Source organism: Melospiza georgiana, chromosome 19 (genome assembly GCF_028018845.1).
Source record: "Melospiza georgiana isolate bMelGeo1 chromosome 19, bMelGeo1.pri, whole genome shotgun sequence".
NCBI classification, from domain to species: Eukaryota; Metazoa; Chordata; class Aves; order Passeriformes; family Passerellidae; genus Melospiza; species Melospiza georgiana.
The window spans coordinates 9,774,136-9,797,032 of record NC_080448.1 but is presented as its reverse complement, the minus strand read 5'-3'; the positions used below and the strand labels follow the sequence as shown (position 1 = coordinate 9,797,032).

At 46.4% G+C, this 22,897-nt stretch overlaps 2 protein-coding genes across 2 annotated transcripts; both read left to right on the top strand.

Moving 5' to 3' along the window:
• The first annotated feature begins 1,831 nt into the window (after positions 1-1,831).
• On the top strand, positions 1,832-5,373 carry TMIGD1 (transmembrane and immunoglobulin domain containing 1). The gene is made up of 5 exons (XM_058037571.1): positions 1,832-1,910; positions 2,825-3,103; positions 3,896-4,174; positions 4,962-5,065; positions 5,341-5,373. The coding sequence occupies exons 1-5, from the start codon at positions 1,832-1,834 to the stop codon at positions 5,371-5,373; spliced, it is 774 nt and encodes a 257-aa protein (XP_057893554.1).
• Positions 5,374-7,075: 1,702 nt separating this feature from the next.
• Positions 7,076-22,631, top strand: BLMH (bleomycin hydrolase). Its single transcript, XM_058037791.1, has 12 exons — positions 7,076-7,155; positions 7,575-7,772; positions 8,130-8,239; positions 8,844-8,985; positions 10,263-10,351; positions 11,650-11,742; positions 15,179-15,334; positions 15,822-15,980; positions 16,078-16,145; positions 16,660-16,777; positions 18,027-18,096; positions 21,650-22,631. The coding sequence occupies exons 1-12, from the start codon at positions 7,143-7,145 to the stop codon at positions 21,799-21,801; spliced, it is 1,368 nt and encodes a 455-aa protein (XP_057893774.1). The 5' UTR covers positions 7,076-7,142; the 3' UTR covers positions 21,802-22,631.
• Positions 22,632-22,897: the final 266 nt, after the last annotated feature.

Below are 22,897 nucleotides of genomic sequence, written 5' to 3'. Positions count from 1 at the left end.
CCTGCTGGGACAGAATCTGACCCAGGTCCCAGCTGGTGCTGGGTCTCACATCATAACAAAGCCCCCCAGAACAGCTGTGGTCTGCCAATCTTCTCCCCTACTGCAATTTCTACAGTAAAATTCCCAAATTCCACTCTTTCCTTCTATACATCCTCACTTACTCCAAACCACCTCCTTCTTCTCCAGAGTCTCAATCAGTGCAGTGACCAGAGGGAGCACAGACTGCACTTTCCTGCCTTTGGCTCACCTTGTGGTGGGAGCACATGAGCCATTTCCCAGTCCATTCCTTTGAATCCCTCTCTGTTTCAACTCAGTTTAATTCCAAACCACAGGGATTACTTTACTCCTAGGAAGAGCATTTGGATTAAAATTTGTACTGAGTCATAAGCCAACATTTAGTTGAATTCTACAAGGACAGGACAGTTTTTTAGAAAGGGGACTGAGAACTCTCTCTTCAAGGGATTTTTGTACACATACACTTTTTAGACCAAGAATGATTTCCTGTTGGTTTTAAGGGTAAACCCATAAACACAGAAAGAATTCTGTTAAGAAACACTCAAAGGTGACCCTTGTTTGCAGCAGCCCCACAAATAAGCAGTGCTGTGTGCTCCTGTGCTGTGTGTGCAGGCAGCAGCCCCTGAGCAGGAGCCTTCCCTGCCCATTTCTGTGTCACTGACCTGAGACACGGCGTCCACAGGCCAAGAAAACAGCAAGGACACATCCCAGGCTCCTCCTGCTTGTGAAATGCATTTTATGGCTCTGCTGAGCCCATTCCTGATGAGTGATGTGCCTGCAAGGACACTGGCAGCAGTGACAACGCGTTTGGGGGCTGTGAGGACCCTGTGCTTTGTGACCATGTCACCATGCTGGGGTACAAACAGCAACCCCAGACAGATTTCCACATAGCCAAGGGCTTCAGTTGTGCCCTGGCCACACAGCCCAGGCACAGCTGTCCCAGCAGAGGGGACAGCAGGAACAGACCCCCTTGCTCTGTGCTAGGGGGTGCCCAGGGCTGAGCCAAGCACAAGAGCAGCCTGGGGGTACACACTGGTGAGCAGGACAGTGTCTGCTCTCTCCTCTGCCAGCATGCAGTTCAAAGTCTGAATCAGTGAATTTTCTCATTTTCTACTCAAAGGAGGGCATGGCAATGGGGCTTTGGGCAGAAGGGGACAAATCGGAGTCTACTCCTGCTCTAGAATAATCTAGAATAAAATCCCTGTGGCTTGAAACAGTGCTGTGAACACATGGAAAGCTGGGGGAAAAAAGGTATTATTTTTGGCTGAAAGTCTTTATGGCTGATGCAGGAACTCTCTCATTAGTTACTCATTGCCTCAGAAAGTCTCATAAAACAGCCAGCAGAGCCCAGCAAATACTTCAGTCTTGTGGGAGCTCAGAAATCCAGGAGTTGAACGAGGCCTTGAACCCATTTTATAGACTCACTTCTTACTGAACGATCATAAAATATTAAAATTCAGACCTTATAAATAAGGAGGGGAAAGAACTGTGCATTTCCCAGCAGAAGCAGCCTCTCCAGAGACTCTTCCCAAGGTAAGTCCAGTGCTACCTGATCCAGAGACGGGTTCCCCTGCCCGACAGGTGATCAGGGACAGCAAACTCATGTAATGGAGATTAGAGACATAAAACCCCTTGAATCTGCTCTGGAGTGGAAAATGCCCTGCAACAATGGACTCAGTTCATTCCCTGGTGACCCTGTGCCTGCTGTGGGGCTCTCCCCGGGGTTCTGATGGCTGCAGGGATTAACCCCTGCGAGCCCTGGGCAGAGGCAGCAGTGCTGTGATTCTCTCTCCAACAGAGCCAGCTCTGCTCAGAGATGGTGCAGAGACACAGCCTGACCATCCCCCATGGAGTGCCCGTCCTGGCTGTTTCCTTCCTGGCATATGTGGCCACAGGTAAGCAATGGAAAATCCATCCTGCCTTTGTCCAGGCCCCATCACACCAATTATTGAAACTGCCCAGGGCTGGGTGATGTGCCACAGCAGCATTTTTATGTTCTGGAGATCATCCCCAGAGGACTGGCTGAAAACTGACCTCTGATTTGAGAGTAGCAGAGCAGGGAATGGAGAAATGTCAGTGTTTTCCAGCATTATTGCAGCAGGATGATGAAGCCACAGTTTCCAAACCTGCTCTAAGCAGTGATAAGTGGGATAGGTTTGGCCACCTGGGAACACCTTCAGACAGGGACCTTCAGGCTTCTTTATATTCACAGGACCTTAATACCTTTATAATCTGAGCTATATTTTTAATTTATTATTCTATGGCCCAGGTTGCAGTAGCGAGTTCCATCCCATTACAATAATTTATTTCCCATACTGGTTGTTCATTTAGGATGTCCTGAGGTTTGTACCTTTGACAAATTGCAGCTCTGCAATAGCCAGGATACAGCTGAGGGGCTGATGAACTCATTTATACTCCCAAGGGCATCCTGCTCCAACTGAAAAACAGAGTATCAAACAGTGAGCACAGTGGGGCTGCAGCAGTGATTGGCAGCAGGAGGGTGATGGGATGGGAATGACCTTTTGCTGGGTGTCACAAGTCCTGGCTTCAGACATTTTGTTGTCACAGGTCAGGCCTTGTTCTGGCAGCCAGCTGCAAAAGGCTGATTTTTATTTGAAATAACTGGAGGGAGATTTGAGATGAAGACAGCTTCTTGTCTCAAAAACTAACATTCCACCTGAAAACAGATTGAAACCTGAAAGTCTCATCCCTCCTTCAAGGTGGAGGCATGGAGAAGCGAGCATGGCAGTTTTTGTGGGAAGAGTGTGGCTCAGGATGCTTAAATGTCCTTGTCCTCCTTCTTCTGCAGGTGTGGAGCTGTCTGTAAATAACCAGGCTGCTGACTTCACCCTGTCCACAGGGCTCAGCCCTGCCATCTCCCTCTCCTGCCTCGTGCACAACAGCAGCCAGGCCGAGGAGCTGCTCTGGTACCGCGGGGATGGGCAAGTGGATCTGAAGGATGGGAATAAAGTGAACATCAGCAACATCTGCATCTCCCCAGTCAACGAGTCTGACAACGGGGTCACCTTCACGTGCAGGCTGGCACGGGACAGGGCTGTGCAGGTGTCTGTGACCCTGGATGTGCAGTGTGAGTTGCTGTGGTGGATTCCTGTGTGGAAGGGCTGGGGTGGGATGGAGTCCTGGGCACAGCAGCTCTGTCTGGGCGGTGTTTTGCACCCTTGTACGCTGTCTTCACCGAGAAAAAATGCGTTTAGGAGGAGATAACTCACGTGATAAGGCACTCCCTTCCTGCACTGGTGCTTATGGCTGATCTAAGGGCTCTTTTATAGGAGTGGGTGGGTACCTTAAGAAAGATACTCTGGATATTTCCCTGCCTCCACCTAGGTTATTTCCCAAGGATACAAGTCAGGGCAGAGGAAACACTGGAGTGAAAGTCTCTGCCAATGACTGCCCTCCTCATTCCCAGGGATCAGGAAAGGCTGTACTACTGTGATCTGTTAGACCACTGAACAAGGAGCGCGAGGGATGTGAGAAGGGAACTTATTTTGTGGTAAATGTGGGCATTCTATGAAGTTGGAGCAAGGTGGGGTCAGCCTCTTCTCCCAGGTAAAAAGTGATAAGAGGAAATAGCCTCAAATTGTGCCAGAGGAGGCTTAGATTGGGTACTAAGGAAAATTCTTTTACTGAAAGGGTCATCAATTCCTGGCACAGGCTGCCCAGAGCAGCAGTGCAGACACCATCCCTGCAGGGATTTAAAAGATGTGTAGATGTGGCACAAGGGGACATGGTTTTGTGGTGGCCCTGGCAGTGCTGGGTTAATGGTTGAACTCAATTTGAAGAGGCTTTTCCAGCCTAAATGGTTCTGTGGTTCTATGAGCAGCATTACTAATGACCTGTTGAAATGCATTCCTGTGAACAGTCCCTCCCCATCTGAGTGGAGAGGAGACCCTGCACGTGGAAGAAGAGAAAGATGTTACCCTGACCTGCAACTCCAAATCCAACCCTCAAGGCCAAAGCACCTGGTTAAAGGACAGCCAGAGCCTGACCCTGCAGCAAAGTCGGCACAAGCAGTACCAGACCAGCGAGGTCTTTCAGCTCTCCATCAGCAAAGTGCAGAAATCTGACAATGGCACCTACACCTGCCTGGTGGAATCACGCCTGGGAAATGGGACAAGGGATTTCCACCTCATCGTTGAAGGTAGCAAGGCTGCTGCTGATTAATAAGCTTTACAAATGACTCCCTGTTCTCTTTTATAATATCAACAATCCATTTATATTACGCAGTGTAAGTGGAGTGTGAAAATTCCCTGTGTGGATTTCTGAGGGCACAGCAACAGTGCAAGGAGCTCTCCCTGCACCTGTGCCTGGGACCACAGCACAGGAAGGGCCTCTCCTGCTCTACCTGTTGTTGTTCAAAAGCATTTGGCAAATGTGACCTGGGGCAGGCTCATCCCACTGCTGCTCTTCCCACGCTGACAGGGCACACTCAAGTGTGGGTTAAAAGCACCTCAGGTCTTGTGTGAAGCATCTTACTGTGGCCACAGGGTTCTGTCATGCCCAAAGAGCTGCTGAAGGCAAGAGAAGTTGTGCTCCAGAGGTGACTCCAGGGGCTGGGTGCTCAGGGCTCAGCCTGGTGACACTAAATCACCTCTGTCCCTTTCATTTCTGTCCTCCTGGCACAGGGAGGGAAGCAATGTTACCTGTGTCAGTGGTACCTCTGGGCTGCCTTGTTTCTGAGCATAACACTGCCTGGGGGATCTTCTTCAGGAGCTGATGTTTCAGTCCTTCTTCAGTTCACTAAAACACAGGCTCAGCACCCTCCTCTCCAGGGGACTAACACAGAGTCAGTCTCTGGACAGCAGGGAGAGCAACAGTTAATTCAGCAGTGACAGCTGTGGGAAATGTCTTTCCGCAGTCGTGTGAAGTGTTCTGGGTTATGTGACTGCACAAATTTCTCACATATCCAACTACTTCTTTCCTGACAGATAAAAAACCTGTTTTTCCCAAGGAGGCTGTTATTGCTGCTGTCGTGGTGGTTACAATCACAATACTTTTTGGAATTGTGGCTCGAATAGATAAATTTCTTAAGGTATGGAAAGCTCTAATTTCATAGGAAAAAAAAATAGTATTGTTTGCTGCAGTGCCCTGTGGTTTTTTCTACCTTTTCTAGTCTATTTCATAATGTTGCTTTTCACAGTTAGAAAACTGCTACAAACTACCTCCTGCTTTAGAATTACCAGTAGATAAACCAAGCATTAGACATTTCATGTGGAAGGCATTATGTACTTGCAACATTTGTAACAATATCCCCACGGCCAGGAAACGTGAATGATAACAGGGCTGCTTTTTTTCTTTTCTTTTCAGTGCTTCAAGAAACCAAAAGAAACAGCTCTGTAAGTATTTCACTGCTTATTCACACCTATTCCAAATGAATTCCTTCTTTAAAATTAAGTATAATAAACCCACCCTGCTCTTGCTCTGGCTGGTGAACATCAGCCCTGTCCCAGCAGAGAGGGGTCCCTGGGAACATGACAGGACGCACAAAAATCCTGCCCTTTTCTGTGTGTAACCACTGGAAGGGAAAAATCCCTAATATCATATCCTCAGCCTGCTGGCAGCTTTCTGGAGCTGAACACAGCCCAGATGAATTCAACTTACTTGTGTTTTTTATTTTTTTTTTTCTAGGAGGTGATTTTTCATTTCTTCTGTTCATTTTGCTGCAGGTAAAGAACACCCAGAAAACATCATTTCTAGTGGTCAACCAAAGCCATTGTGTGAGATGATGAGATAAAGCACTGAAACTGTTTTTTTAAAAATATAAGTGGTTCTTTGCATCTGTTGATTCTAAGCTGCTGCTTAGAAGGTCAGAACTGTTAGAACTGGTCACTGGGAACCTTTCCTTGGAGCACCATTCATGGGGTGATGCCAGCTCTTGCCCTCCAAGCTTATTCCAACAAGGAATGCATGTGCAGTCAGGCATGTGGGATGTGGATCAGTCTGCAGAGCAATCTCTAGTGCATTGTGATGGGCACAATAAAGTGAGGTGTTGTGCTGACAGCTGCTCTCTGTCCTTCAGTGCCATTCCACAGGGCATGGGGGTGATGGCCACCCAACTCTCTGCCTCTTCCCAATGATCCTGTGGGCATCTCAGCTTCTCTTGCCAGGGCAAAAGCTGCCTGGCACTCAGCACTGTTGCTGCATGTCCCATCTCTGTGGCTCACCAGGGCTTGGGGCAGCCCCAAGTGCTCGATGACACACGGTGAAGTTCCAGTGTGATTGCTCCAGCGGCATGATGGGTGGAAAACATCTCCATCCATCCCTTCCCCCAGCAAATGTGCCACTCAAGCACTTTTCTCAAGGTCCTGGAAAGCTGTTGAGGCCTCATCATGCCTTGGAATTGTCCATTACTAATGCTGTCAATAAACACTGACTGCTGTAAATCAATTTGAGGCAGTGAAGCACCAGCATTCTTCTCAGAGGAGCGGGCAGTTCCTCAAGAGGAAAATTCAGCAGCTTGATCTGGAGTGTGATCCAGAGCCTGTCCTTGACTCACCAGTGCTCAGGGAGGTCCCTCAAGGTGTCACAGCAGTGCCATCTCATGTTTCTGGGCGCTTGGCCTCAACACCACGAGCCGTGGAGAGCTATCCCAAACCTTTCTGTTGACACAGTGTGCCCAGTCTGTGCCCCTGGCACTGACACGAGCTTGTGCCACAAACATCCCCCAGCACTGACCCTCTGTGGGGCGGGGAGATCATGGACTGCAGGAAGCGTGGAAGTGTCTGGAGCCGGGGCTGTGTGGGTGTGAGGGGGGCCTGTGAGGGGCCCGTGTGAGGGGTCCATGTAAGCGGTCGGTGTGAGGGCTCCCGGTGAGGGGCCAGTGTGAGGATCTGTGCGAGGGGTCCCTGTGAGGGGCCGCCGAGAGGGGTCCGTGTGAGGGGTCCGTTCTCAGGGATCGCCGCCATGCACCGATATCAGGCGCCGGCGTGAGGCTTCTCTGTGGGGCACCGCCCCACCGGCCCTAATCGTGTCCCTCGCCTCTCGCCGTCCGCCCTCCCGCCGCCGCTCCCCCCCTCGCCCCCGGCCGCGGCCCCGGGCCCCTCTTCCGGCTTCCGGTGCCGGCGCTATAAGAGCCGCTTCCGCCTCGGGACCGTGCTGCCGGTGCCGCCATGAACGCCCGCGGTGAGGGGGGGCCGGGGGTCCGTCCGTGAGGGGTGGAGGGGGCACAGCGGCACCTCAGCGATGGAGGGCGGATACCGGGGAGGGGGGGATTTGTCCATGGCGGGGATGGGGGCGGGGGGGCTCATCGGTACCTTAACAGCGAGTCGGGGAACGGAAATTCCCGGGGAAGCGAGGGGCTTACCGGCCATTACCGAGGGGTGGGAGACTCATGGATACCTCAGCAATAAGCCAGGCGGGGGGGGGGGGGAATTACCGGGGGCAACGAGGCATTCCGGGACCTTACCGCGGCTGTGGGCAGGGATAACGTGCCCATTGTTACGGGACCGGAGGCTCTCCGTTATCAGCGGTGGGAGGCTGTGTGTGTGTTACCGGGTGCGGTGCCGGTGGCCTGGCCGTGACCCTGCCCCGCTGTCCCGCAGGGCTGAGCACGGAGAAGGCCGTGGCCTTCACTCGGCGGCTGCGGGCCGAGCCGCAGTTCCTGCTGGCCCAGAACGTGGCCACATGCAACGACCCGCTGGAGGTGTGCCTGCAGCGGCAGGTGGTGCAGGACACGGTGCAGGTGTTCCAGCACGCCGTGCCCAACGAGGGCAAGCCCGTCACCAACCAGAAGAACTCCGGTGAGGGCGCTCGGGGCCGGGGGCGGTGTTTGGGGCTGACTCCTAATGCTGATTGTGCTCCGGAGCCCTTTGTCCGGGCTTCGGGGAAAAGTCGAATTCCTGCAGCATCCCCTTGAGTTAATAACACACGTTAGACTCTCCTTGAGTTAATAACACACGTTAGACCTCCTTTCCCTCCTGCATGGTGTAACTGAGAGATGTGCTTGCAATGAAAGATTTCAGAACACCTTCAGAGCTCTTTGGTGTTGCCAAAGGCTCGAGGCAGAACTGTGTCATGAATCTCGTGGTGAAAGGAATTGTCGTGCAGCTCCTGAGCACAGGTGTTCCAGTTTAATTCCTGTTCCTTTGATCTCTCAGGGAGATGCTGGATCTTTTCCTGCCTCAACGCAATGCGTCTTCCTTTCATGAAGAAATACAACATTGAAGAGTTTGAGTTCAGCCAGTCCTATCTCTTTTTCTGGGATAAGGTACAGTCGTGTAGGTTGTTGTAGGATTGCTTATGCAATCAGGTGTTAGTGTTGGGACAGAGCTTCTTTTAGGCTGCATTGTTTTAGCATGTATGAGAGGAAACTTCAAAAGTTCCTTAAAAATGTGTTTTAAATGCAGGTGGTCGAGCACAGTGGCACTTTCAGCTTGAGAAGAAAGTTGTCAAGATGTTGATGTTTTGGAGTAGTAGAAGACTTTTTTTGTCAAGAGTTCTGTATATTTGGTAGTTCAGGGGAAACATGACTGTAGCTCTGAGGTTTCAGTTGTGCTCGTGAGCTGTGTGCCTGCTCCTCCCCCTAAGGGAAATTAAGCAAATCTAGTGCTGGTTTGGGTCAGGCTTCATTGCATAACTTCTGCTCCCCATTTCCTGTTCCCCTGTCCTCAAGCTCTGTGTGAAGTCACTCCTCAATATTTGCTCTAACAAAGAATTTTATAGGGTAGCCCCTGGAATGCTGGATTTCATTGGATGAGCAGAAAGTTGCTTCATGTATTCTGTGCTTGCAAAGAACTGAATAGTCAGCAATTAATTAATGCATAATATATCAGACTTACAAGGGTTGGGGTTGTTTTATCTGTGTGTTTCAGGTTGAGCGTTGTTACTACTTTTTAAATGCCTTTGTGGAGACAGCTCAGAAGAAGGAGCCAGTGGAAGGGAGACTGGTGCAGTTCCTGCTCTCCAACCCCACCAATGATGGTGGACAGTGGGATATGCTGGTCAACATTATTGGTGAGAGAACTGCTCACAGGGAGCCCTTCCTGAAACTGCAGCCTGCTTTGAGAAATGGGGGATGGAATAGAGTAAAAAATTGAGCTTGAGACCTGGGAATTGGCTAAGGCACATGATGCTATTAACCACTGTGGGGTTTTTTTTTAATCAAAGGCTTTTTGGGGGGCTAGATTATAAATATTGGGCTTAAATCTTGTCTGGCATCACTTTTGCATAGTTCTGTTGATGATAAAAGCTCAGATGATGAACAAATAATTAGATAGCCCTGACTTTCAGGTTAATAACAGGGTTCAATCCCCTTTTCCTGCAGTCATCAACTCGACCTCATTTATTTATAGCCATGTACAGTCTTTAGGGCACATGGTAAGGGAAAAGCCCCTGCTGGACCCAGGTGTGTTTACAAAGCAAAACTGCTTGGAATTGCAGCCTGAAGTTGGTGTAAAGATCAGTGAGAAGGAATTGATGTGGAATGTGGCACTGCTGGTCTTGCAGAGCTCCAGGAGGAACCCACGCTGCTGGAGATACTTAATTACAGCAGCACTTGCTCTCATTTGTGTTGTGAAACAATGTGACACCTTTGTAAATCAACCAGGCAATAATATAAATTTAGAATCACAAAAGGAATTTGTTTCTTTGAAGCCTGGAGGTTCCTTTTTTCCTCTTCCCATTGCTATAAATACTTAATCAGGGCAGAGATTTTGGCTGCTGCTGTTACATCCAGAGCCTTGCATGGTGAGATCTGTGAGTGGTGCTCTAATGTAGGAAGCCATGAGCTGCTGCAGGTGTTTTATAAATGTTGAGCAGGAAAGGAGACTGGGAAGTCAGTTTTGACCTTAGATAATTTACATGGAGTGATTCACAGGAGGCCCAGTTCTTTAGAAGGTATTTCAGGAGATTAATTTTTAAAGTAATCAAGGGGTTTTTTGGGTTTTTTTTTTTGTTTGTTTGTTTTTTTTGTTTTGGTTTTTTTTTTCCTCTGGGCAACAGGACTTCTTAAAGCACTAATTAATTCAGAACTTTTAACTGTTGAGTTAAATAATAGTGAGTAGTTCAGGGATTCCACTTACTGGGATCCCTGTGGAATGCAGCTCAGAGGTCAAGATTCAGTCACAAATTAAAAAGTAAACTTTGGGTACTTGTAACCTTTAAACAAGAGCCTTTCTGTTATAATCTCTGCACAAACCCAGACTCTCTTTAGCTTTCATATAGATATGAACAGTAGGAGCATCTATTGTGTGAAAAAGCCAATTGTTAACCTGTAGTTTTATTTCTTTTAGAGAAGTATGGTGTTGTCCCCAAGAAATACTTCCCAGAGTCTCACACCACAGAGGCTACCAGAAGGATGAATGAGATCTTGAATCATAAGGTAAAATTGATTTAGATGATAAAATTTAGGGGAGGAGATGGGAATGAATCTGCTCCAAATGTTCCTAACCACCTTATCCTTACTGGCCAAAGTGTTAAGTGCATTCAGCAACTTTCAGCAACTTAAATTTATTTACAAGCAGCCTAAAGTCTCAGCAAAGTCTGATGTTAATCTTGAAACATGGAGCAGGAAGGTGAGATCATGGAAGAAGTCCATTGTCAGGCTTCAGTACCTTGAAAGTACCTTTTGTGGTTTTAGTAGCAGTTATTCCTAATCCTCAGATTTCCAAAGATTTCCTGACATGTGGCTGCTAAAATCTGTTTCTGCAAAGCCAGCACATGGTGTCTAAGTGTCTCTTTCCCACCCTTCCAGTATCTCAGCTCCCTGTGTGCCAAGGTTTCTAGAGATGACTGCCAAATGTGGTGAAAAAGATGGAGGAAAAAAAATGTATTTTAAAAACACTGCATGTTAAAAATCAGCTTTCAGTATAGAAGTGCACAGCTTTGTCTGAAGGAAGGTGTTAACTCCCTCCCTGAACTGCAGAAATGAATTAGCCTGGGAAGAGGCTGGTGTAGGTAGCTAGATGGAAAAGGCAATTAAAACATTTTTTACAGTTTGCTACATTTTTTCCAGTTCATATGCTGCATGCTCAGGGAGAACTGCCTGCTGAAATCCACATAAAAAATGCAAAATACATGGTGGAATGAGCTTGGACATTTTAAATGTTGTCAGTGTTGTTCTAATCCTGAGCATGGCCAAGCAGCTGCTCCTGAGGGAGCCCCATCACCCTTCCTGGCCTTATGGATGGTGACACTAATGGGAAGCTGGTGCTGCTCTGACTGCAGCTGTGCATGCAGTGGGGAAATGCCCCTTTCTTTTCATCAGCCAGGAGATCAATTATGCATTAGAATTGCAAAATAAATGTGACAGTGTGAGGAAAGTGTGTTCTGTGAGTCACAGGCGTGCTGGTGTGTGTGGATGTTGTGGCATCACTTGTGGGACTGAGGGAAATCAAGCTTTGAGAGCTTAATGGCTGCAAGCCTCACATCAGTGGTTGGAAATGGTAATTGAATTGTGACTATTTGTTAATTTTTTGGTTGTATTTTACTTCAACAGCATTCAATTATCTTATTTGGTAATGAATTAATCTCTAATGACACCTCTGAAAGGTCTTTTCATTCTGAAAACTTTTTGTGAAGAGTAAAATAGGTGCTGGAAACAAGCAGATGGGAAGTCCTGAAAATGATCAGGTGACACTTTTCACACCCTTTTAACAAAGTGACTTTCTCTTTAAACAGATGAGAGAATACTGTTTGAGGCTAAGAAATATGGTGGAAAGTGGAGGAAGCAAAGGAGAACTTTGTGCTGCCATGGACATGATGATAGAGGAGGTAAATAAAGTGGTGTGACATGAATCTTGGAACACAAGGCTGGAATGGATGAGATTGCTTATTTTCTTGTTGTGTAGCCAAAACAAGTGCCTCTTGTTGCTTAACAAAATGGTTTTGGAGCTGTTCAAGTGAATTTTTGCAGTGGCTTGTTGCTTACTTCATCCTGAGTTTTTCTAATCCTTCCAGACAAAGATTTTGAATCCATAGGTTTCAGAATGATATTTTACAGCCATTTGCCCCTTGCTGTAGGAAAAGCAGCATTTTGTCTCTTGAGAGATGAAAAGGTTGCCCTGTCTGGCTCTTAGAAATAACAGGAAAGGTTGAAATTTGCATTCTGATGCCTTTGAATGCAAATCTTGTAGCACGAGTGTTGTGCAAGGATTCCCCACAAGAGAGCAGAAAAGAACCACAAAAGGGAGGTGCCTGCCCAGGGCTGAGCCCAGCTGAGGGCTGGTCCTGGGGGGCAGCAGAGCAATGAATTGCAGCATGGCTTTGGCTGTGAGCAGTGTGTCTGCAGTGCCTCAACCTCCTCCTGCTCACACAAACCCACATAACTTTTCTCATCCTGTGCTGCTCATACTTGATTCCTAAACTGCCAAAAATAACTTAAACTTGGGGCTGTTTTAGTGTGACTGAGTTCATGCACTTTAAAAAAAGTATTTAATTTGTTTCTCAATCGTACACTGCCAAGTGACCCAGTGGTTAATGTATGTCTTTAGATGAGTCAAGAAATCAAATGTTTTGGTGATGTGTGTTGGCTTTTTCTGCAATCCACTCAACATCACTGTTAGGCAGAACATACCTTGGACTATCTCTGTAGAGTTTTAGTTCCACAGTAATGTGTTGGTTTAGGTTTTGAAAATTCATCTTTGCACCTCGTAAAATTATGTAGCTTTTTATAATCTAATTAAGGTTAGGGTTACAGAAGAAAACTGATTTGTGTTCCTTGGGTTTCATCAAAACTGTTGTGAAATTCATGCTTTAAGAATGCTGTGCTTTGAGCCTACCCCAGAATGTTGCCAATCTGCACTTGGTTCAAAGGTGAATTAATGCAATTTACATACAGTGTGTGTCCAAAAGCCCTTGGGGATTCTGCAGCAAACATCAAAAGCTTCCTAGAGATGGTCATTCTTAGGGCATGGACACGCAGTTCACTGCTAAATATTTCCTCATTGATTTAGAGCTTCTTGACCTCTGACAAGAGATGCTGGAACTGGCATGAAAGGTTCTTCACTGATTGCAGTTTCTGTTCTGTAAATGGTTGTGCTTCATTCTCTGAGGTTACCACAGCCTTTTCTCCTGCAGTAGTAAAGGTGGTTTGCATGTGTTTGGATGTGTATGAGTGGTGTTGCCTCTGTATTTGGTTTTGTTCTGGGAGGTTCTATTTGCATAGCAAATCTTGGTTTGCTCCTGCTGGGAGCAGCACTCAGCTGAAATGGGGCAATTGTTATGGAACATGGGATTAAATATTCACTCCAGAACTGTATAAACATTCTTATCAAACCAGTGCACAGTGGGTCAGAAGCTGAAATCAGTGCAGTTCATGCAATAGAATTTTTCTTCCTTTGCTGTTCTCTTTGTAGACTCTTCCTTATCAGGAGTGTCCTCCTTTTCCCCTCCTCATTTGTTTTGGGGTTTAGCACAAGCCACTCTATCTTTGCCTTATCTTGCTTCTAGTTGTCACTAGGGCAATGTAAGTCACCTTTTAGTTTAAATATGCTTATTTTATTTATTGGCAGAGGAAGCTTGTGAGATATGAAGAGAGGGCCTATGTTGGGTGTGGTGGCAAAACAATTGAGGGAGGCCATTCCAGGCTCCAGTGCCTCTGTTCACTGGAGACTTCTGTCTCCATCGTTTTCCTTCCTCTGGCTTGGTTGCTGCTCTCCTTTCAGGCATTTTTCTTGCTTATTTTGTGTTCATGGCCTCATCTCTCAGTGCTTGCAGTTATCTGAGGTAATGTGGGTGTAGCCACAGCAAATGGTGCCTTTTGTGCAGTCTGTGCAAAATTAAATATTTATAGTAGTTCAGGGGTTTATATTTGCTCTTTACCATATTCATTGAGAAATGTGCGAGTTCCTGCAGTAGAAGCCTTATGCCCACACCCTGGTTTCAACCTGTAATTAATCTTTTCACTTGTTTTCTTAATTTGCTCGGAGCAAGAACACCTTCATTTAGCAGGAGCACTGCACTCCTTTTGCTGCCAGCACAAAGAGCACATTAACATACAGCCAGTTCCTATGGATCAGCTCCAGAAAGAGTTAAATCAGCTTTGGGAAGGTGTTGTGTCTATTCTGCTGTGTAAGTGTGAAGATTGCCAGGCTGGGCAGGCTGGCACAGACCACAGGAGCTGGATCCCAGTGCAAAAGGTGCAGCTGAGATTTGACTCCCTCTCCTCTTATTTAAAATAACCTGAAGGTTCCTTGCAAGGAAGAGGCTTGTGCTCAGGACATGGACAGAGCTGAAGATCAGTGTCAGCTGAAATAAAACAGATTCAAACCTGTTTAACTGTGATTAAATTCCCTGTCCCCAGAGTACCTGTGGCAGGTCCTGCTCTGTATCTTTAAAGACACTCATGTGGTTACACTGCCAGTGTTGGCACATTTTCTGATAAGCCCTGTGAGAAAGTACAGTAGTGGTTCTGAAGTGCAGCTTTATATTCTGATGTTCAGGGAGGCTGATGACTTGAAATCTGGTCAACTTTTTGTGCTAAAAATCCAAAGATAGCTGCCAGCTGCAAAGGATGTCACAGGCAGCAGGCAGGGAGATGGAATTAAATTGCATAACCTGCCAGCTCAGCCCTAAACAGATGCTAAATGTATTAAAAGAGATGAGGAGATTATTCTGGGGTTTTGAAAATAAGCAAAGGCCCATCTTTGAAATCCAAATGAACATTACAATAAAAAATGAATTAGTACAGGGAAACACTGGGATAAAATGCCCACATTAAAAGGTCTGGTTTGTCTCTGCATGGGGCAAACCAGCTGGTGGAGCAGGTGATGCTGAATGATCAAGCCTTTAGAGAATCAATTTGATTACGTTTCTCTGTCAGTGTTGGAGGAGCTTCAGAATTACTGATAAAATGTTGTAACGAGGCTGGGAAGTGTCCTGTTTTTGCTTTGGGCTGCTGCATTCCTAGGATAACCTGGAATCAGTAAGCTTCTGTTTTGCCTGGTGGTTTACCTGAGAACATGGAGTGTGAGGGTGGAGAAAGAAGCTCTGTTGATTTTCCTGAGGCCTTTCAGATTGGTTTTGAACTGCTGAACCACCAAGATTTCAGGAGCTGAATCCAGATATTGATGTGTGCGTGTTCAAAGGTGACCATTAAGATCTCACTGGTTCTCACATGGAGAAATCCAAGCTCCAGTGGCATTGCTGTGCTAGGAGAGGCACAGCTGCATGTCCCAGCAGGCTCACAGCTGTTTGCTTCTCTGGGCAGGTATTCAGAATAGTGAGCACTTGCCTGGGCAGCCCTCCGGAGACTTTCTGCTGGGAGTTCCGCGACAAGGAGAAGAATTACCACAAGTACGGCCCCATGACCCCGGTGCAGTTCTACAACGAGCATGTGAAGCCTTACTTCAACATGGAGGACAAGGTTGGGCATGCTGAAAACTTCCCAAGGCCTTTGTTTTTTTACTGCTAAGCCATTTATTTTCCACTGTTGCCAGTGTCTGCAGCACCTGGGATGGGCACAGCTTGCCCAAGTCAGTGTGTTTATTCTCCCTGTTGTGCTGTTTGTGCTCTACCCCTCAATTATCTGGGATCTTGTGTTGCAGTCCACAAGGGTTTTGTAATGATAAAATATGCAGTGATCTAATCAGTTGTAATAGGTCATAAGGCAGGCATTAGAGAAGGAATAACACACAGAGCTGCTCTGCCACAGTTACGAGGTGAACTTGTGAAACAAAGCAAAAAAAGCCCAACAAGCACAACCTTAAGAAACCTCTTATTTCAGCCAAGTGGCTTGTTTGCTAATGGGGCAGACAGCTGGCTGGGACAAAAGCCATTCCCTGAAATCCTTCTAGGTTCAAGGATTTCAATTATGTTGCACCTTATTTTATGACATCTTGGTTTTTTGGCAGATTTGTCTAGTGAATGATCCTCGACCCCAGAACCCCTACAACAAGCTCTACACAGTGGAGTACCTGGGCAACATGGCTGGAGGGAGGAAAACTCTCTACAACAACCAGCCTGTGGAGGTCCTGAAGAAATTGGCTGCAGCATCTATTAAGGATGGCGAGGTGGGTTTGGTTTCTCTTTGTGGGTGGCACAGTGCAGCCCGTGCCATGTAAAGCTCCTGGGATTTGGCCCAGACATGACCCTTCCTTCTCTCTGCAGGCTGTGTGGTTTGGCTGTGATGTGGCAAAGCACTTCTATGGCAAGCTGGGAATCAATGACCTGAATATGTGAGTAGAGAATCAAACCAGGCTGTCATTTGGGATCCTCAGTGAGGACATGAACAGTGCTTTAGTTCTTTCTACATTGGATTATAAACCCCAAAAGAGTATATTTAAGTAATTCAGCAGCAGAAGAATTTTTTTTACTTGTTAGTTGAATCTGAATCCTATTAAGATGCACTATGAGTAGCTGTAAATATTCTTACTTATTTAAATGTCTAATATATGGTGAGCGAAACTCCTAAAGGGATCAGGTTTTGCATTTATTCTGACATTAAAATTGGTTGAACTTGTGTATTCCTGGCACAGGGCAGTCTCCTGATCCCCTGACTTTGTCAGAACTCCCCCTGCATCCTTTCTCATCTCTCTCACCAGGGGACACCCTACTCTCTGGAAAGTCTTGCTCCCTGACTGTGCTTTGTTTTGCTCTGGGAGTTCCCTGGAAAAGTGCCTTGACAGAAAATCCCATCAGAGTTAGGAAGCTTGCCTCTATTTCAGACTGGCTTATTTGTCTTTCTGCTAGATTTAATCATGAGCTGGTGTTTGGTGTCTCCATCAAGAACATGAACAAAGCAGAACGATTGATCTTTGGGGAGTCCCTGATGACCCATGCCATGGTCCTGACAGCTGTCACTGAGAAGGTAGAGTCTCCCTCCTGGAGTTCTGGTGCTGGCAGGGATGTGTTGGAATATCCTGAGAGATTCTTTGTGTCCTGGGCTGACTCAAAGTGTGCCACAACCCCCTGGTGCACAAGGCTGGTTGTTTATTCCCTTTGTGTTGTTTGTGTCTGAGTGTTCAGAACTATAAATATTTAACAAGGAGTGAAGAATTTTAGACATCTCAAAGGACTTTTTTCCTTTTGCCCACAAACTTGGATTGGACAACCACTGCATGGTTAGTCCAGTCTGGTTTAGAGCCTGAAGCTCCTGTTAAAATGCTGGCAGGAGGCATTTGCAGCAGGGTTAATCTCCTGCAGCTCCCTGGCATGTGATCTCCGACCTCTAATTAGGGAGGGGAAATGGTGTCCAGCATAGCTCTGTGGCAAACAGCAGGCTGAGATGAATCCACAGCTAGATCTGCTCCTGGCACCATAACAAAGCACATAATGAAGTAAAAAGAAGCATTCAAAAACTTACAACTTGGGGTTATCTGCAGGGTTGATGTTTCCATTTATTTCCAGAAGCTGTCATTATTAAAGTTTCTTTGAAGTGATCTCTTCCTGTCCAGCTTGACCTTGGCTTGAGAAATAGCAGCTTGCACAGCACTGAATGAGTTTGCCTGAGCTGTGGAGTTTTGAGACTTGAGGTGGAACTGCTGAGTCATAAGAACGTTCCAAGTTACTTTTTACAGCTCAATTTTTTCCTGTTTTCTGCATTCTGAGCTCTTAATGTTTCCACCATGTATCAGATTGCACAAACACCTCTGTAAAATATTTTAATTGCACAGCACCAGACTTGGAGCTGTGTCCTTCAGCTGGATTCTTCAAGGGTTTGCACTTCTCTTACCAATGCTTTTCTGAATTCTGACAGTTCCTTGTTCCTTCCCTCTGATTTCCAGTTCAGGCAAGTTGTGCATCCTGTGTTTAATTTCCCTCATTCCCTGATGGGGGACAGGGACAGCAGCTGAAATTATGTGAGTCAGTTAAGGTCTAAACTAGAATTTAGTTAAATTTCAGCTGCCTGATGAAATAAATATTGATTGAAAACTCTTCTTCACCACATTTTATCTAAGTAGGTAGATGAGTATTTTATAAAATGGCATTAGCAAGAAACCATTGGGACTCTGAGGAGTGGAGCTCTGTGTGTTCCTGGTGCTGGGTTTGGAAGGGGTTGCCTGCTCAGGTGTGGCCTCTCCTTCACCACTGACTGTCATGGCCTTGTTTTGGCACAGGATGGGCAAGAAGATGCATTTGAAAAATGGAGAGTGGAAAACTCCTGGGGTGAAGACCGTGGCAATAAAGGTAATTTATAGTCATGAGAGCAGAAAGCTGAATGTTTGGAAATAAGGATGTGGCAAGGACAGTGAGGCAGCTCTTCCTACGTTGAGGGGAACTCCATGATTTTTATCTCCTGAATGAGAGGAGATGTGGGCTCAGCCATGGCACAGCCTCAGTGGTGAGTGTGCCAGGCCAGACTCTGTGTCCCCAGGAATAAGTCACTGCTGGCCACATTTTTCTGCTGCACATTAATCCCAAATGTTGTGCTTGTAAGACTTGGTGTGGCAGAACTTTCCCAGGATGTCTTGGCTTTCTTCTGGGAATAGACTATTTTTGGAGAACTCTGTTTTAGGATGTGGTCTTATTTATAAGCTTTTCAATAACATGAACAACTCATAGGAAAACATAGACTATTCTAGAAAGTGTCTTAATTTATGTTGTGCCCTCTTGATCTTGCAGTAGTTTCTGTTCTGAGTTAACTGTATCCATTCACAGCAAAGTATTTCAATAAAAATCTTCAGACTTCACAAAACAATGAAACTGTTGATGTCCAGCCTTCAAGGCTCAGCAATATGACAGCAGTGAAATGTTCTTTGGAATGTTGGATTAAGTGAAGAAGCCAAATCAATGCTGAGGGGTAACATCAATGGCTCAGGGCAGCAGCTGAACCCTGACACTGCTCCAGGTGGTGGGACTGAGCTGTGGCACTGCTGTGCTGCAGCATCCAAACCCACACTCACCTCTCCAGAGTGACCTTTAGAGCTGTGAAGAGGAGCTGGTTGTTCCTTTGAAATAAAATAAATAAAATAGGAGCCCAGAGTGACTTGAATAACCCTGCCCTATCTTGTCCCTATGGCATCTGTGTGGCTTTGCAGGGTGAGTCACTGTCCCTTATGTGCCTCATGTACCAGGGGACACCCTGCTCTCTGGAAAGTCTTGCTCCCTGACTGTGCTTTGTGTTGCTCTGGGAGTTCCCTGGAAAAGAGCCTTGACAGAAAATCCCATCAGAATTAGGATGCTTGCCTCTATTTCAGACTGGCTTTTTTTCCAGGGAACTGAATCCCTGAATGATTTTCTTGGGTATGACCAAATGAGCTGCTCTGGAGCAAGAGGCAATGGGACATGTCCTCCAGGGCTGCTTCCCAAACCCTGGGAGAGGCAACTGAGAGTCACAGAACCATTTAGGATGGAAAAGCCCTTTTAAGGTGCAAAAGAGTCCAACTGTTCACCCAACACTGCCAAGTCCCCACTGAACCATGGTCCCCAAATGTCACATCTACACATCATTTAAATCCCTTCAGGGACTGTGACTCAACTTGATGGGGTTTCTTCTCCTTGCTGCCCTGATTTTCCACTCTGCAGTGTCCAGGAGTAGCTGTGTAGGAGGGTGAGGACTCAGAGTTTGCCTGAGCTGTCTTTTAGTGCCACTGAGTCTGTATCTCACTGTGATAAGAGTTAAGATTTTTATCTTATCTGCCTTGTTAAGGAATTGGGAAGCTGTGCTTGGGTAAGTCCAGCACCAGAAACCAGAGTCCACATCAGTGAAGAGTCAGCCAAGAATGATGCTGAACTTGGCACATCCCAGCTGGGTGTGGGGATGGGAGTGAGCCCCAGCTCCCAGGATTTCTTGGACAGGGTGACCAAGGGTCCAGCCTGCAAAAGAACACCAGGGACTGCACTGGAGTCATTGAACAATGAGCAAAGAAATTATTTTTTTGTGAGGAAAGAGCAGGCTTTTTTCATGTGGGGTTCCCTGTTTTCCCAAGTACAGTCCAGGGTGCCAGGTGCCACCTGTTTCCCCTGACAGGAATGGTGAAAAAGACTGGAAAGGTTTGGGAATTATGGGATGGTGTCAGTTATATGCTCACACTCCAGAGTGGCAGAACTGAAATCTTGTGGCTTATCCTGGAGAAAGGGAATCCCTGTGAACCAGCCCAGCTTTGCCTCTCCTAAATATTTAGTAATTCCATTTATATCTGTTGTATAAGTGTTTCTGGAACCCTGTGTGTTTTTCCTCCAGGAATGAACATAGCTGCTGACAAACATTGCTTGTTTTCTGAGGTAAAAAAGTCACTTCCCAATCAAATATTTCCTTTCTGTTTTACTGGCTCTTTTTCAGCCACACAGGCAAGTTGAATTATTCTGAGTAGTCCTTTGTTCTGGAGACACACAGGACGTTATTGCCTAACTTTGAACCCAGCTTATCCCATCGGATATCTGTTTTTAAAAGCAAGGAAGAGGAGAGTACTAAATCACACTGTGGAGAGGGGTCCATCTGCTTGTTTTGGCATGAGAGGAGCTTTTTTAGGATGCATCTCCAGCTAGAAGCCAGCTCCCTTTGGGTTTTTCATGCCTTGTCTTGGCTGTTGCTCCCCTGCAGGAACAGACACCCCGTGTCTGTGTGTGCTTCTCTCATCCCAAAAGTGCCCTGGGACAGAGATGCTGTTTGTTTGCTGTCCCTGGGCAGGAGTTCCAGCTCCAAGGCTCTTTGGGGACTTTCAGGGGGTTCCCAGGTGTGTGTAGGGTGTGTGAGTGTGGGTCTGCAGTGCCCAGGCCTCCCCAGAGCTGAGTTATTTGCATGTTCTGCAGTCGTGCTCGGCGCTTCCTCCCGCTCAGACACCGCGATCCCAATCGGCCGCGAGGGACAGGATGTCAGAGGCAGAGTTCATTAATCCTCTCAGGGTGCAATTACTTGTTGGCTCTTGGGAGTGAGAGGTTTTTGTGTGTCCCAAGAACTCATATCCTGAAGAGAGGATAATCAAGGCAGCTCCCTTTGGCAGTGTTTCCAAAATGGCTTCTGGCTTGGGTTACAGTTGATAGGGGTTTTAATTTATGGGATTATCTGATCTCTTGCTTTAGAAACAAGATGGTGGCGATAGATGCATTTATTGTCCATATTCTTTGGACATTTTCTTGTTTCATTTGATTGTGTGATGATACAATATAAGAACACGAGGAACTTTATTACATAAAGCCTTCTCATCTCTCTCCTAAATGCTTCCTTTCTCACAGCCACTCTTATTCCCATTTCACCTGGAATACCTTGTTTCCAGAGGCAGCTCTCTGCTAAAACCTCTGAAGTGACTTCCCTCACTCCCAGTTGAAGGGTGTTCACTGTCATTTTCATATTAAGGGAGACAATTTGCTTCAGCCTAAGTGTGATTTAAATGGCTTTCAGGAAAGCAGTGGCTGCCTCTTACTGCAAAAACTAAACCAAGAAAGTTTTCTTAGAACAGGTTGATATTCACCTGAAAAATTCTAAAGCTTCAATAGATTCAAATGTAATATTCTGTCTTAAAGGCTTTGTAATTCCCTTGAGTATTCTCAATGCCCATTTTAACAGAGCAAACATAAATTATGGATGTTCTGGCTCTTGTTTTTCCTGGTGGGCTTCTTGCCTGACCTTGAGGTGCACACAAAGTACATCCTGTATGTTAACTTCCTCGAGATATTTTTTGCTGTGTTTTGAGAGATAACCAGGGTGACCAGGCCCTGTTTAATGCATCACTCACAGGTGAGGCTTGTCTGTGGCTGCTTTCCTGCAGTGGCTCTGAGCTGTGATGCTCTTTTCCCCCAGGTTACCTGATCATGACCGACGACTGGTTCTCCGAGTACGTGTACGAGGTGGTGGTGGACAAGAAGCACGTGCCCGAGGAGATCCTGGCCGTGATGCAGCAGGAGCCCATTGTGCTGCCAGCCTGGGACCCCATGGGGGCCTTGGCCAAGTGAAGCAGGGAGCATTTGCCTCGCCATGGCCATCAGAAGTAGCTGCAATAGAGAATTCCAGTGGTCGGAAGCCATAGCCAAACGATAACGAGACCGAGCCCTCGGCCTGGTCCCTATTCCTGAAATGTAAGTTAAGGATCCTTGGGAAATAGCGCTTCACTGATCCCAGCTCTCAGACAGGCTGCTCCAAAACTCACAAGGGAAAAGGAAAAAACCTCACAATGAAAGCAGATGATAAGTGCTGTCAATGGCAGTTTGATTTTACCTGAAATTTTTAATGCGAATCAGCGTAGTAATGTAGTAAAATTATCTTTACTGATGTTTTCCCTAGGAAAAATGGGCATTAAAGGCCCTTTAGAATTAATAGTTAGGTGATTGTTAGAGCAAACATATTGAGATAATTAACCAATTATGGTCTGGCTTGTCCTATAAAAACTCCCCAAAAATATTTTATATATTTACAGTTTTAGTTTTGCTGAAGTTTTGGAGGGGATGTATGAATTGAAACTGCTAAAAATGACCTTTAGAAAACTTTCTCTTCCAGCAGAATTGGGAAGGGGAATGGTTTCCTTGAGGTATCCAGTTCCACTTGGTTTTATTCTTCCATTATTGAGCTGGGACTGGATAACCCCCCCAGGGGCCAGTGCTATGTCTGTGTGCACAGGAGCGCTATTTTTCAGTTATTTTAGCAAGAACAACCATAAATATGTTCACAGGTGGAGTTAGTGTCATGCTCAACAGAAAAACCAACGTTTTAATTGCTGCATTTTATTTGGTTGTTTTAAAAACAAGATGGTGCTATGAAGCTTTTGAATAAACACTTTCTAAAGTGACTGGCATGGTTCTGGTTTCTTTTTTTGAAGAGGTGCATGGAGCTGATGGAATGGGAAGATGTTGGTGAGCTGCAGTGAGGGTGTGGTGCCTCCATCACAGACCTGGTGCAGAAATGGGTACACAAATGTCAGAAATGGCACTGGTGGAGCTGATCCTCCTTTGGGCAGGGGGATGGAGCAGATGATCCTCCAGGGACCCTTTTGGGATCTCATGCAATCTCCACTTTGTGCTGTTACTTGAGTGAAGGCAAGCAAACAGTTCTTGT